Source organism: Corvus hawaiiensis, chromosome 4 (assembly GCF_020740725.1).
Source record: "Corvus hawaiiensis isolate bCorHaw1 chromosome 4, bCorHaw1.pri.cur, whole genome shotgun sequence".
NCBI classification, from domain to species: domain Eukaryota; kingdom Metazoa; phylum Chordata; class Aves; order Passeriformes; family Corvidae; genus Corvus; species Corvus hawaiiensis.
The window spans coordinates 58480373-58496814 of record NC_063216.1 but is presented as its reverse complement, the minus strand read 5'-3'; the positions used below and the strand labels follow the sequence as shown (position 1 = coordinate 58496814).

The window sequence follows — 16442 nt, the reverse complement described above, 5'->3', positions numbered from 1 at the left end:
GAGAGCTCTGGGGACCGGCGGGGAGCGCAGGACCCGGCCCGGCCCCGGCCCGGCCCCACACCCGCCCCTCGCCCCGGCTCCCCCGGCGGGCGGTGCCTCGGCCCCGCGGCGCCGCCGGGCGGCGCTTGCGCACTGCGGCCGCCGCGCCGCTCGCCCGCCTCTCCGGCGCGCCCCGAGAGCCGCGGCGGAGCCGGTCCGAGCCCGGAGAGCCGCGCCGCGCTGAGCGGGGCCGCGGCCGCGGGGAGCCGGCAGCCGGAGCAGAGCCTGCGTTGACCAGCCCCTGCCTGCCCGGGGGACCGTGGCTGCCGCCTCGCTTCTCCTGGTGCTCGCACGACTCGGGAGGCAGAAGCAGCCCCGGGGGGCCCGTCCCGGGGCTCTGCCCGCCCGGCGCCGGTAGCGTCTTTGCCGCCCCGGCCGTGCTCGCCGTCCCTGCCCCCGTGCAAGCGCTTGGGGGTGCAGTGATCGATCCCGGCAAGAGTTTTGCAAAGCTCTGAAACACCCTGAGCTGCGCGCAGCAACCTGTGTTCTCCGAGGTGCTGGAGATGAGGAGTTAGTGTTCGCGACCGCCCGGCGAGGGGAGGTGTCTTCCTCAAGGGACCTTTCCTGACCCGTAGAGCCACTGGCTGCCCACGGCGGCGGGAGGACGCAAATGGGCAGCACGAGACCGGTGCGGCTGCTGGCAAGGAGGCAGCGGTCCCGGGAAAGGGCGGAGCGCCGCGGGGGGGTTCTCCCGGCACTGCACTTGCTACATTAACTCGGCGCGTCGGAGACGGCGACACAACTTTCCGGGTCTGCCTCGGGCGTCGGCGACAAGAGCCTCCTCGCCGCTCCGCTCGTCGCGCCCCCAGAGCCGGCCGCTGTCCGCGACGGACTCCCGGCGGCAGCGGCGTCGCGGCTGCTCCTGACCTCGTCCCCGGGAGCCGGGCGGGCATGTCTCCCGCTCCCAGCCCCGCCGAGCGAGGCGGCCGCCGGGTCTGAAGGAGAGCGGGTGAGCCCCGCCGCCTCCCGGCCATGCGGCCCCTCCGCGCTCCCCTCGCCCTGCTCTGCCAGGTGCTGGGCGCGTGGGCTGCCTGCGCCCTGGCCCCGGACCCCGTCGCAGCCTCTGGGCCCCCGGCGCCCCCGCAGCGTGCCCGCTCGCCACCAGCCCCGCCGCCCCTCGCCCCGGGCCGGCGGGCGGCCGCGGCGCTCCCCGGGCGCGGAGCCCTCCCTCGCGGGGCCGACGCCGCACCCGGCGGAGCGGCGGGGCCGGGCGGCAGCTGCGCGCCCCGCGGGGCGGCGGGGGCCGGGCGGCGGCGAGCGCGGAGCAGCGAGCCCGGAGCCGGCGCGGCGGCGGGGAGGGGCGGGGCGGGCGGCCCCCGCTGGCTGCCCCTGAACGGCTCGGCCGGCGGCGAGGGCAGCGCTGGGGGCCGCGGGAACGCCACGGGGCGCCGCGCCCGGCTCCGCAACCCCTTCTACCCGCTGACCGAGGAGTCGTACGGCGCCTACGCCGTCATGTGCCTCTCCGTGGTGATCTTCGGCATCGGCATCATGGGCAACATGGCAGTGATGTGCATCGTCTGCCACAACTACTACATGCGGAGCATCTCCAACTCTCTGCTGGCCAACCTGGCCTTCTGGGACTTCCTCATCGTCTTCTTCTGCCTGCCGCTGGTCATCTTCCAGGAACTCACCAAGAAGTGGCTTCTAGAAGACTTCTCTTGCAAAATCGTCCCGTATATCGAGGTAACGGCCGTGGGTGGGGATACATGGACCCCGAGCTCCTGTCCCCGCCGCTTCCCCGCCGCAAGCCTGAGCCGTGTGCGGGACCGGCGCTGCCCGCCGTCATTGCTGCCCGGAGACGTCCGGGTTTACCGGGTGCTCTTGCGACGGAGCGGGGCCCCTTCACGGCCCCGCAGGGACCGGAGTCGGCAGTGGCCGCACCGGGTCCAGCGGCACCGGGATTTCTGTTGCTCCAGCTGAGTGCGACCGGCGCTTCCTGACACTCGCGCGACTTCTGCCAAACTTTCCTTGTTCCCTGTGACCCTGAAAAGCAAGTGGTCCTCTCAGGATTAGATTTCAAGGTTTTTGCTTTGTTTTTTTATGGTAAAGTGAAGTTGAGTCGGGAAAGCTGATGAAGGGCTTGAGGGGATAGCTTGTAAGGAGGTGATTGTAAAAAGGACCATCCGTGCGATATCTGGGCTCTTAACTTATATTTCGGTGCTCAGATCTCACGTTTATTTAGCTTTTTTATTTATTTTTTTTCCAAAGGCACCAGTTTCATTTAAATTGCAGCTTCTTGGCAGTTGTTCAGAGGCTGTCAAAGAAGCTCTCAGACAGCTGGCCACAGTCCTGCTGGCAGTGCTCAGGTTGTCCGCTTTATTTATTTACTGGAACTGAACACTGGGGCTTGCTGCTAGGGTGGTAGCCTGCAGTTCTGGCTGGCTCTCCTGTATTCCCGAAACCTTTTGTTCAACGTTATTCTGTAACTGAGAACTGAGGAAACAACTGGTGATTCTCTCGTCCAACGAACGAGCTATTAGAAAAAAACCCGAACAATCAAAAAAAGCAACCCCGTATCCCCCTCCCAAAGAACCCTCAGATACCCAACTTGTTACTAATACACAGAGTATCAGTTTCAGCAGCACGTTAGTAGACAGTAACAGAATTAACTGTCAAATGATACTACGGTATTTTTAAGAAAGTGTCAAGAAAGATGTGTGACGTGTGTAGCCATAAAATTGTCACTGCTTCTTTCATCTGTGATACAGTTTATTACTGGTGGTATTGAACAAAGGGTGGAGCTGTGCTACGCTTAGTTGAATTCTAGGCCAGTACTATACCACTACATTTGAAAAATTCAGAGTACACTTAAATGATTTGCATTTAAGAAGACATGATGCAGTAAATATGTATTTATTGAGAAACTGATAGTGCTTGAATCCTTTAAAATTTCTAATATGGATTCTGGGGCTGCTTGTTAACCAATAAAATAAGTAGTAGTGTTTTGAAAGTAACCATTTCAATTAAGATAGATAGTGTAGTTTGTGTTTCAAGGACTTTCATGTGACATTTCATACTTCCTAACCCTTTCTTGGTGCATCCACATACAAAATTGAAAGAATTCTTTGTAATGTTGATTCTGATTAAAAATTAGTAGTTTAAATGATTTGCATGGCCACACTGTTCCTCAAAATTAGTTGCTTATGCTTTGCAGCTTTGGGCACTAAAGAGTTTGTCAAACTGAAAGTAGTTTAGCTGAAATGTAGTTGCTGAAGTTCTAAACTGAAATCCCGAAAAATATTCAGCTTCTGCTATACCCCATTAGCATTTAATGTTACCTTTTATTTTCACTTTAAAGTTCTGTGGATGTCTAGAGTTGGTCTTATTCAAGAACTGGCACCAATCCAGTCAGGTTGAACCAGTAGCTTGATCCCTGTCTTAGGCTTAATTATTACTGGTGTCTAAAAATAAAGCATTTTCTTTGTCCCTGAGGAAATATAATTATCTTAGATCTAAGGTATGAATATAAAGGTGTATATCCTTAGGGTTCTCTATTGCTCCCAGAATTGTATATTTTTTGTTCAGTGGTCATTAAATATAATACTCACGTATGTAAAGTATATTCATCACCCTGAGAGGAGTAAGTAAAAGGCTGGGTTTCCCTCTCTGTAAACTGTAGCAATGAATGGCCGATACTGAACACTAGTGGATCATGACTCTCCACAGTTCACTTGGAGCCTGGAGAGAAGGACAGTCCTGTAAATCAGGATTTGACCCTGCTGAGGCAGAGAAGGCAGTTAGAACAAAGGTTCACCACTTTCCAGGTGTTCTAACCTCACAGGCATTACACAGTGACACTGACACCACCAGGAGCAATGCAGATGTGGAGCATGTAATGGAATCCATCCTATGAGCAGCTGCTGCTCCCTGCTGTGTCAAGGATTGGTTGCAGCAGTGCATTCATCTGACAGCTGAACAACACTGTCTTTTCCTTTGTAACTCACCTGGGCAGGCCCATCTCCTCGCACAATGGAAAAGGGTGAAGTCTTCTTAGCTCCTTGAGGGGAAAGCTGTAGACAGCTATTTTCAGGAGAGGTTTCCAGACCTTCTTGGAATACAAATAGAGTCATTGTCCTGAAGATGGTCACATTTTAACCTGTTTTCTGTAAGTTTGCACACTGTTTAGTTCTTTTAAGTGTCTCTTTATTCCATGCTTTTCATCTCTTTTTTTTTTTGCATATGCTGTTTAGAGAGCTACATATCTCACCCAGGTTTGTAGATCCAGAAATATTTCAAGCATCAAAACCCCTTATTGGCCCGAGTCTTCTGTCATACCAGCTTTTACTTTGAGAACTAGAGAATGGGATGTCTGATTATCCACACAAGTGATGCAGTGATCACAGCACAGCATTTTAACATAATTCAAGCATGCTTTGTGTTGTTTGAAGGTTTCAAGTGATCCCAGGGAAATACCTTGAGTATTCTTAGTTCAGCCTCTTGTGGCCAATTGGTTTTTATTTGTACTGTTTAATGGATATTGTGCAGAATTCCAGTTGTTGCCAGTGATAACACATATGCACACATGGTCTGGGGAAAATGCTTTATTATATCTTCCTGCACATTTGTATAGGTAAAGACTAGGCTTCTAGCAGTGGAATGTCTCCACAAATTTAATTTAAAGGGCAGTTTTCCCACACCTAATAAAGATCTTCTGTGACAAGTACATTAAGCAGTCATTTCAGCCACATATTTTATCACAGTACGGCCAGTTGTAACTACTAGTTTTGAATGTACTGAAAAGGAATTAAGAAGGGAATTAGAACAACTGATGCAGCTACTCTGCCTGTAAGGATGTGTGAAGATGTGCTTCTCCTCTGCAATTTTAATATTCTACTCAATTTTTTGCCACTTTTCTGCATGATTCAGAAGTCTAGCTTTTGGCATGCATGTCTGAAGTGTTCACCTGCACACTATGTTTATTTTGTCTTTCATATACTTTTGTCAGTATTACTCAGAATCAGGAGACATGGGGTAAATGACAATACAACGACAATGACTTTGGCTAGTTCCTGCTGATGTGGAATCCTTTTGGTTTTGTTTAAAGCACACACGGTCTTTTGAACAATATAGTTCCAGTTTCCCTACTTACAGATTTATGCTGGGCCTTAATAGAAAGAAATATGAATGTAGACAAAATCTGTACTGTTACTGTGCTTCTAAACACTTTACAACTGTTTGTCACATGAAGTTGCATTGTTAATTTTTTTTATTTTAAGGCTGAAAGCCAATAATGAAGAGATTAAATAAATTGTTTAAGACCCAGAGCAACTTGCACAAGATGACAAATGGATTCTGTAAGGTAGGACTAGAAACCTCCTTTTGGGCTTTAGAAGGAAGTTTGCTTGAGTTGTTGGCATTTTGCTCTTGGAGGTTACACTAGGAGCTTTATGTGTTTGAGGGGGTCATTGGAAGCAGGCATCACATTCTATGCCAACATATTGAATCAAGCTACTTCTAGCCGAGTAAGGATTTAGAATTGAGGAATGGTCTAGCATGAGGGTTTGCAGAGGCTGATTTACCATCCTGTGCAGTCCAGCACAGAGCAGGAAGTTGCCCTGCATTCAGTGGTTGTAAACATGAGCCCCTCTGCCTTTCCCATACACCTCACAAAGAACAGAAGGACAAAGTTTGAGGTGTCCTCATCTGGACCATATCATGCGTTTGGGACTGGTGTGATTCTGGAGCAGGTTGACAATAAAAGCCTTTGGAATCTGATGCCCAATTTCTGTGTGTGCTTTTGGCAGTGAATTTGTGGCATCACTCCTGTTTCTGGTGGGCAAGTTCCAGCTCAGGGAAGCTATCACAATTAGTATTCTTAGTGGAAAGCATTGATTTGGATTGAAATATGAATTACTGTCTTTCCCTGGAGCTGATCCTCCAGGGCAATTTGAGGTGAGGCTTTTTCCAATTTCTCTCTTTTACTTGACAGAGGTAAGTTAGAAGCACAGAGAAAGTGGCCATTCTCTGCCTCTTCCAAAGCTGTCAGAAGAGATCCCTATTTTAAGTTTCACTTTAGGGAAGCAAATACATTTTTTATGGGAGTTTGTAAAAGCTGTGTATTATCTGTCTTTTCTGTGTCTTTTGATGTGCAGCATTTTCTTTGTGTCTCTTCTTTGACTCTAGTCAGAGCTGTGCTCCTGAACCTCCAGTGAGTCCTCTGGGTTATAGGCAAAGACACTCAGAGATGTTTGCAGTTTCAAAGCTTCATCATGAGAGTTTTCTAGGGCAATGGCTACATGTATCTTTAACTGAGCAGAATATCTTCAGTGCTTATCACACAATGAACAGTTATTTAAAACAAAAGTGTTAATATATCTCTGCTCTTTAGGTATTAATGGCATGATGATAATAGCTGCCATGTTGGTTGTTCTGTCAGTCTGTCTTTCCTCTGAAAATCCTGTCCTTAGGGTCTTCTAAGCTGTTGCTTTTGGCTAAACTTTGCCTGTGGCATTTCAGCATGGAAATGAATTTGTGTCAGAGTAGGTTTAAAATTGGGTCAGTAATATTTAAGTTACATATGTGCGGAGAGGAGAAGGCAGCATCTGTGATCCCAGCACCATTGACTCGGCTCTGAACACTGGCATGTCATTTCTCCATATGACAGCAAAAGGAGGAAGAAGCAGATTTCTAGCAGTAGTTCCATATTGTTAATATTAAGGATTAGTGCAGGAGTCCCTTGTGTAGTGTGATGAGAACTTGATCGCCAGAGGAGAATGACATTTGTTTCTTAAAAAACAAAAAAGAAAAAAAATTAAATTTACCTATATGGTAGCATGGTAGATTGCAAACAGGAAAATGAACAAACGTTAAATCCTTTTGTGTTTTGTGATATTTCCAACCCCTTGGATAAGCATGTGGTGTACTAATGAGTGTTTCCAGTGCCCTGGTAGTCTGTTGGCTTTCACTTCCAGCAGAACTCAAGAGCGGCGCATGGAAGTAGACTGATTCTGAGCAGTATATCTTGGGATATACAGAAGAATAAATATCACATGAAGCATGTGTGCTCTGTGTCTCCTTGATGTGAATGTTGATAGTACTACAAAGGAAACAGCAGTATTGTACCTGTTATTCCATGTGTGTAGGACCATCTCCATGGTAGTAGATTTCAGAATTACCATCTTGTCTTTTAGATAAGTGATGTAGATTTTTATTTGGGATGCCTAAGGTAATTGCTAATGTCAGAGCGGTACCCTGGCCCCAGATCTTCTTAGCCAGTGAATTATTCTTGCCACATCACAGTAGTGTTTTCACTGAGTGACGCTTTTCTATTTTAATGCATAAAGCCGTTAATGTTTAGTAGCACTTCTTGTAAGAAATACAGAGATATTTATTTATTTTTGTTCTTTCATAATAATGACTTTTTCTTAGGTTTGTTTTGGGTTGGTTTTTGGGGTGGGGGGTTGGTTTTTTTGGGGGGGGAGTGGAGTGGGGCTTTTTAATTAAAGGAACAGAATCTAGATAAATATTACATAATTGTTTGCAATGGGGTGATCTTTTATTTTGCAGTAGACTGGTCTTATTACTGGGCTCTGTACTGTAAGTGTAGAGTAGCACAAAAAAAAAGTATTGTAATCTGTGCTAAATTTATTTATTTATCTTAGGCAAAACTTATAAATCTACAGGAGCCCCCCTGGTATGTTGCATTAGCATACTGAAAAGCTATGAAGTTTGATGTGCATGTAGAACAGCCATAAGAAAATTATAAACTATAATGGCTTGAGGAAAAAATTAGTTACTTATATGCTACAACAGGAATGGATATAAAGAGTCATATATAGAGGGTGTCACTGATAGCTCAGAGGTGGCTTAGATAGTAGTCATCAACCTCTTCTGTAGTTCAGCTTTCCCATTACAATGGGAAAATGTTTTGAATACCCATCTTGTGTTGTAACGAAGGAAGAGTGCCATGTAGTTTTGAGAAACTCTTTGCTATCAACATAAAATATATTGCCTTAGAAAATTCAGCTTCAGCTGGTAGAAGAATCCACTTCTTATAGCACCTTTATTTTATCTTGTTCAGTATTAACTTAGTCAACATTGTTTCCACTCACTTCTCCATCAGAATGGTCACTCTCATTTCCAGCCTGGAGTTGCTCTTAGCTAGTTGATTTCCATTCTGTTACATTCACTATCCTTTGACTTAAGTCTCAAAATAGATTTCTTTGTAGATAGCAGTAATATCACTTCTTGCTCTTTGTCTTACTGGATGGAGTGACCCAACCTCTCTTTTATATTCACTTACAGCATTTGGTCTTCGTTGATCTTTTCACCCAAGTCCCTTTTTCTGGTTTTGTTTCTGGTTTTCATTACTGTTGACTAGAAATTAGTGGGAGAAAATTCAGTCTTATTTCCACAGCCATAACTCAGTGTAATACATCTATACTTCTCTGCTGGTCAGCCAGAGGCTCTGCTCCAGGAGGCCAGGGCCAAGAGCTGTGGGACCACAGCCAGGAGAAGAAGTAGGACAGGCCAGGAAAGGCCTGGGAACATTTTGGTAATTGTTAGTTTGTGAAAGAGGAACTAATATGTTGGAAGGATGGACAGGAGAACTGATGCAATTATGCTGAGCATTTCATGAGTTTGCTGTTGTTCTCTGTGGCCTCAGTTCCCCAAATCAGTTTTGACACAGCTGACTAATAGCTGGTGAGCTAATGATCAAAGGCTTATGCAGTGTCTTGAAGGGGCATCACAGTGCCCACTCACCGTGTCAGTGCTTTTTAAAGAGCAACAGTATTTAAAGAGACTCTTTTGTAACAATGTCTTCCTCTGTGGGTGTATGCTGTAGCTGGTAATCCCTTCAACAGCAGCTCTCTGCCCAATGGTGTGGGTATCTTCTCAAAGCAGGAGTTCCTTCACCACTTCTTCAAAGCAGATTGATGGTCATTCAGTTAGAAATTTGGGGACTTTTCTGATTTCGTGTAGTAAGAGAAAGTTGTAAAATTCTGAATGTCTAGAGACTGCAGGAGAATCTTCAGAGGGACCATATGGAAATAAACCATGTAACTAAATGATGATCAGAAACTACTGAGCCTGAGCTGCCCTTACCTTGCCTCATTTCTTGCCAGGTTGGTGGAATTAAGACTGCGACAGCATATCAGACACTCAGCTGTTACAAGAAGAGCAGCCTTGCACCACTTTTTGTTAATTTGTGCTTTACCTTCCCCCTGTCAAATTAACGATCTTAAGTCTGTAGTTATTTCAAGGCCATATAGCATGATAAAAGAAAACTTCTCTGAATTCTTTCACACTTTCAGCTTAACTCTTAGTATGACTGGTATGAAGAAGCACACCTAAACAGAAATTGTGTGAACATGCAGAATGCATGTCTCAGTTCTCACCCATGTAGGTTTTGAGCAGCACCCATTGATTTTGCTGGCTAGTGCTCATAGTCTGCTGTGCGGGGTAAGTAATCCGACCCTGGAATTGCTCTACTGCATTTAAGCAAGTCAGCTGGAGTGAATCCATGATCATCTGCTTGAGTGTTCTTGTTTGTTTTTTGCAAGCTTTTCCAACACATCACTAACTCTGCTAATCTACAGAAAATAAGAAACTGTTGCCTGTTTCAGGGAGACACTGTCTTTGTTTAGCACGTTTCATCAGTAAATCCACAGGAGGGTTTTCAAAGCCGCCTTCCAGTATTCTTAGTTGTTTCCTCTTGCTCTATTTCCCTGTTTTAAGCCTCCAAGTTGTTGGTCAATTAATGTGACAGGAACCCCGTAGGTTATGTTTGTTCATGGCAGACATGTCTTCTTTCATTAGTCCAGCCCTAACAGCTGCAGAGTTTCAGTGTCTCGCCACTAAATGAAATGAAATGCTGAAGCAAAACAAGTGTGTGTGTTGTGGTGGGGGGAGACTCACATAAGAGCTGAAAGGGAAAATCTTAATGTACAAAAGATCAGGTTTTCTTCTGTTCTGCTGATTTTTATTTCAATCCCTATTAATTTCCAAATCTCAGTTATTTCCCTGTCTCTTATAATTGTATCGAGCTGAGTCCTGACCCTTTTGTTATTCATGTTGCATGTTAAGGCTAAAGGTTTTGCTGCCACTAAGAAATTTGAAGACTGCACACACATTTAAATGTTTTGGAAACAAAGTCACTAATCTTGAATTAAAAAATCTGACTCTCAGCTGTGATACAGGAATATCGTATTTCATTAGTAAAGTTTATCACTGTTCATTAAGATTTCCCTGTAATGATTTTTCTTTAAATTTATTTTTTCCTTAATTGTTTTTATTTTTTGCTCTATTTACCAAACTTTCTTTGTCAGACAATTTAACTTCCAAATCAATATGTTTGCCTATTAAAAATGTTTACAGTACTGCCTTGTCATTAATAAATATTTCTGCAAGTTAATTAGTAAGAGATTGCATCTTACTTATTGCATCTTTTAGGAAGCTGCTTCAAAGAATTCTCCAACCAAGCCAACATCTTACAGTTCTAAGCCCAAGTGCCTAATATTTTTGAGTAATAGTCAGTTTTAGCAATCTGATATAGCCATTAAATAGTGAAGGCTGAAATTAATGATACATTTATAAAATTGTGCTACATATCTTTGCAGAACTTTTTTCAGAGATGCATAAACACTATTATTTCAATATTATGGTGGAAATCAGAAAGTGTTTCTTAAAATCTGTCTATATGAAATTTAAATATAGCATTGCACATCAAATTTTGATAAGCAAAATTATAGTGAACTGCCTAATATTACTTTAGATTTCCCAGTTAATTGCACAGATACGGTTCGTTCATGATAAAAGTTAGCATTCTTTACATTTATTAGGAATATTATTTAACTTAGTTTTTTTTCTTCTGCATCAACATATTTTCAGCATAACATAAGTATTCAAACCCAAGAAAATAAGTGAATTAAAATTCAACAGGGCACTTAATCTTTCTCCAATTGAAGTTAATGGGCGTCCTGCTTTAAATTTGAACTGAAGTTGAATTTATTGTTAATAGAATTAGGCCAAAATGTATATAGTGTTCTTGCAAATTTCTTCTCGGAAATTGAATTATAAACAGGATAAAATGATAGGAAATGATGTTTCATGACAGCACAAGATTTCTGTTCATGCACAGAGTAATGATTATTAAAGCTAGAGAATGTAAGCATTGCTCTGTACTTGTTCCTCACAGTATATAATTGACAGCTCTGTCTGATCCATCTTTAAATCATTTAAAGAATGAAACTTCTTCCATTTCTCCTGGACTACAGTACCCTCTTCCACAGAATGTTTCCTATGAAATTAAGTCTGGGTCTTCCTTGAATTTTTTCTAGATGGAATATTGACTATAGGTTATATAGAGCCTAACTACTATAGTGAAGGTTAATTTTGTACAGGCTCTGGAAGTCTGAGGATTTCAAATACAATTTCTTTGAATTCATGGTAGGAGATGACTATGTGCCTACATCCGATCAAAATTTCACTTAAAAGTCTAAGTCCGCAAAAGTAGTTGTTGGATCCTACTTAGTTCAGTAGGTGCCTAATCCTCAGGGTTTCTGAGTTTTGTAGATATGGAAGGTTTAATGTTTTGATCCCCTGCATGCATGATGAACTTGTACTGTGGTCATTAGTTTGTACTTCTGCCGAAGGAAGCCTCTCCTATCTCTCCCCTTTTGATTTAAAATTCCAAGCCCTGTGGTGGAACCAATCTTTCTGAAAAACACCCCATAGAAAAAAAGTGAGGGAGGGAACAGTTTAGTTTAAAATTTTAGTCAATTCCTCTGTATTTTTTTTCCACTCAGTGTTGCACAGATGCTTGCTTGGATCTCCAGGAGAGGTTGACACCAAGCTGGAATAAGAATTTGTAGGCGAAAAAATAGAAGCATGTACTCTTTTTGGAATGCATGCTGGATGATAGCTCAGCGGAGGAAGCTAAGTTCTGTCTGTGATGCTTCTTTTGATGGTGCTCAGCACCATGGTGTTCAACTGCTTCTCTTCCCCTCCGCCCCTTTTTTCTCATTTTGTTTTCCCTTTTCTCCACTATGGTTTTTTTTTCCTCCCCCAGACAGCACCTGTATTAACCTGTTTCCTTTCCTCCTTCTCAGGTGGCCTCTCTGGGAGTCACCACATTCACACTGTGCGCTCTCTGCATTGACCGGTTTCGTGCGGCCACCAACGTGCAGATGTATTACGAGATGATCGAGAACTGCACCTCAACGACGGCCAAGCTGGCGGTCATCTGGGTGGGCGCCCTGCTGCTGGCGCTGCCCGAGGTGGTGCTGCGCCAGCTGGCCAGGGAGGAGCCCGAGTACAGCGGCAGCCCCCCCGGCGAGCGCTGCGTGGTGAAGATCTCCACGGCACTGCCCGACACCATCTACGTGCTGGCTCTCACTTACGATGGGGCACGGCTCTGGTGGTACTTTGGCTGCTATTTTTGTTTGCCTACCCTGTTCACTATTACCTGCTCCCTGGTGACAGCGAGGAAAATCAGGAGGGCAGAAAAAGCCTGCACAAGGGGGAACAAGCGACAAATTCAGCTAGAAAGTCAGATGAACTGCACGGTGGTGGCTTTGACCATTTTATATGGATTTTGCATCATTCCTGAAAACATTTGCAACATTGTGACTGCCTACATGTCCACAGGGGTCTCTCGACAGACTATGGACCTCCTCCATCTCATTAGTCAGTTCCTTTTGTTCTTTAAGTCCTGTGTTACCCCAGTTCTCCTGTTCTGTCTCTGTAAACCTTTCAGCCGGGCCTTTATGGAGTGTTGCTGTTGCTGCTGTGATGAGTGCATCCAGAAGTCTTCCACAGTGACGAGTGATGACAATGACAATGAGTACACCACAGAACTGGAGCTCTCCCCATTCAGTACCATCCGTCGCGAAATGTCGACTTTTGCCTCCGTGGGGACTCACTGTTAATTGACCTTAGGACTTTATTTCCTGTACCTTTCTCCTTTTTCTTTTTTTTACTTCATATTTTTCTTCTTGAAGCAAAATGCAGGAAAAAAAAATACTGCTAAAAACTACTTTTGAAACCAATCTGTATTAACAGTCATGCTTTGGAAAATAATTTGTTGGGTTACTAAAAAGAGAGAAAGAGAGAGAAGGAGAACCAGCACTCAATTTTAAATGATGAGATTTTGTATGGTGCTAGGATTTCATTGGTTGGGGAGGAGGATCCATATCAATCCACTTCTTAAAATTCTTTAGTATTTTTTTTGATAATCACTGTAAAATGATTATATAGACATTGTGGGCTTTGCAAGGTGTTTCATGTAAAAGATGTGGTGGAAAGTATTTGAAAGTAGTTTTAATCCAATTACTGTACACTATTTTGAGAGGACTTGGGCTTCAGAAAATTTATAAAGTAGCATAAAAATAAATGAGGTTTTATTCTTTAACTTGATTGTCAATCTGCATTTAACAAAGACATCTATGAGTAGTATTAAATTCCTTTAATAAGTAAAAAAATCTTTGCATATAATAATTTAGGTGGCCATATTTAATTAACATTTGGGTACTTACACTTGAAGGATATTATTACAGTGTTTAAGGAAGATGGTTATAATGGTATTAGGTTTGTAGGAATGGGCTTTTTTAATGTTATATTTTGAAGGTTCAACGTGCCTCATTGAAAATTTTCTTCTTAACCTGCAGGTATACAAAATCTTCTGTTATTTTATACTTCTTACAAAGAAACACTCATTATCACTGAATTTTGTCTTGTGTGGTTTCAAAATCAAGATTCTTTCCAGAATTGGTTTTACATTGAGTTTATGTTCTCAGTCTCTGTATATATAGCTCCTACTGGCTTCAGTGAGAGTCTTACTGCAGAGAAAGGCATTTTTTTGCCAGAGGGTTGCTGACAATAAATGTGAGGGACTGAAACATGTGGAGAGTGAATTCCTTCTCTTTTAAAAGGTAAAAACACACTTGGACACTTGGAGCTTGACCCAGAGCCCGTGGCACTCAATGGAAAGGTTTCCATCAATTTCAGAGAGCTTTGAATCAGACTGGCATCTCTTGTTTATTCTGGGATATGTATCATGAATATTAATCACAGGGGCTCTGTATACTGATTCAGAATCATGCTGCTCTCACAGAGACTGCTATTCACTAGCAGCTCACAGCTCTGAAGCTGGTTTTGAGAGCCACAGTGTGTTTTGCTGATGGCTTCTTGCTGTCCGCAGAGTTGTTAAAACGAGGGTAATGTCAACACTGGCAGCAACAGTGTGATACAGTAAAATCTAAAGTTGTTATAAGCAAGCCAGGTTGGAGACTGGGAAGTGCCTATCCTTATCAGCAGAGCTTATTTCCCCACTCTTGGCTGAAGTAGACATTCTGTTCTTGGCAGGCCAGCTGGCTCATATTTACACTGGGCAGCAGGCTGAAGGGTAGACACGCTGAGGAGCTGAATTTTTTATAGATAGCTTGTATTTTAATACTAATTAAATAAATAATGCAGCTGTATTGAGCAGAAGGAAAATCTCATGCATTCCTGCTTTGAAATTAGCAGTGAATGTAACTGATGTAGTCTTACCTTTGTCATGATACCTGCCTCTATTTATGTTAAAGAACTTGCTGTAACTTCTGGAAAGGACTCTATTTTTTGTTTGTAGATTCCAGACTTAGTATGTCTAATCTTGGTATCTGCTGGGGCAAGCAGTATTTCTTCTTTTTCTTTACCATTTTAACCTATGATAATTTCAACTGAAAAAAACAGTTGCAATTAATTAATATGCATATGAATCCAAACATATATGCACTTGAGTTCTTTTTCTGACTTTTGAGTCAGATATTGGGCCCTAGCAAGGCAGTCTACTTTAGCCACAGGCATTTGTTTCTGCTTAGAACTTGAGAAATTACCCTAAGTTTTAAAAATCCTATTTAATATGTTCAATCACTTCTGAAGATGGGAACTGTCCCTTCCTTATAAAACCTTTCATTGGCTTGACTTTGCTTGATTACATTCAATATAGTATGAAAGGAATTAAAGAGAAAGGATGAAAACAAAATCTTCCTCACTTTGGTGCCTGTGTTTCCTCAAATACATATTCCCATGTCTGCATTTTGATTTTTTACTATTCTTTTTTATGTGCCAATATTTATAAAGAATGGGATTAAAACTCCCTTTTTGTTCTTTGCTGAGAGAATTGTTTTCTTCGGCTGCCTTTTCTGTTACAGCAGGGGCTCAAGGATCTTGGAAAAGAATAGCAGGATGGGAGGAAGCACTTCAAAAGAAACAAATGAAAGAAATAGAGAATTTACTTGGGAATTTTAAATTATCACATTTTGCTATTTTAGGTGCAAGTTTGCACCAGGACACAAAATGTCCCCATGGCTTTGGCTATAAGGTGCTTCCAGGTTTCCACTCAACAATGGGCATGTGTCAGCTCTGCTAAATACTGTTGCTGGCTCCCAGGTTACATATTCTGTGTCCCAGAGAGGTGCAGTTTGCTTCTCCATGTAAACATTTCCACAATATGTGTAGGTAGTCCTGGAAAAAAAACCAAACAAACCAAGCCAAACAAAAATACCCAGCAAAACCAAACCAATAAAAAACCCAATAGCAACAACAAACCCACACCCAGCAAAAAAACCCACCCCCACATAAAAGATGTAGTAAGTCATTGAAGAAGATAGGATTTGAAGATCTAATGCTGTGTTTGTAAATACATCTTCCTACTTCTGTGGCAGAGCATTCTCCAGCCTTGTATTCAATGGGGCTTCTTTGTACCCTGTGTAACCTTGCCTTTGCTGCTGCTGAAAGAGCATTTTTCACAGCTATTTCTCTGCCTTGCCATGGATAACTGTAGCAATTTGACATGCAAGACACCCTTTTATTCTAATTTGTTCTTTAAATTGGGTAAATTAATACCACATTGGCAGATTTGTATTGTCACAGCCATTTAAGTGTCATGATAAATGATTCCTTATGTTAAAGATGCCGTACTGCCCTGCATTTCTTCCAGCTTTTGGGATTGATGCTCTGAACTCTTGAAATTTTCTTGTGTTTGCTTTTCTTACTTTCTTTAATATTCTTAGAAGCTGCTTCTGTCTGTTTTGAATCCAGTTCTGTCAAACATTTGTCTATTAACAAGAGGGCATTTGGTGACTGAAGATTTGCTTATTGCAAAGATTTAATTTTTTTATCTAAACTAGAGAAACTTGCAGAGCATGGTGATCAACATAGAAGAGTGATGGAATGGAAAAATCAGATTGTAAGGTAGGAAGACCTTATACCTCTCAGGTACATAAGCCTTTAATATGTTAGCACTAATTGTCCCAGCCCTGGTCCCATTGAGAAATTATAAACAATGAAACTCTAGTATGTATTTCAGTATCTCCAATGAAAACATTTCTTGACCTGTATCAAAATATAATTGTGTAGGCCAAAGTACAAATGGTAAATTATTGAGAAATCTCTTATTTTACCACTTCCAAGATAAATTC

At 43.0% G+C, this 16442-nt stretch overlaps 1 protein-coding gene across 1 annotated transcript; it reads left to right on the top strand.

Moving 5' to 3' along the window:
* The first annotated feature begins 365 nt into the window (after window positions 1-365).
* On the top strand, window positions 366-13877 carry GPR37 (G protein-coupled receptor 37). Its single transcript, XM_048301400.1, has 2 exons — window positions 366-1722; window positions 12090-13877. The coding sequence occupies exons 1-2, from the start codon at window positions 1012-1014 to the stop codon at window positions 12906-12908; spliced, it is 1530 nt and encodes a 509-aa protein (XP_048157357.1). The 5' UTR covers window positions 366-1011; the 3' UTR covers window positions 12909-13877.
* Window positions 13878-16442: the final 2565 nt, after the last annotated feature.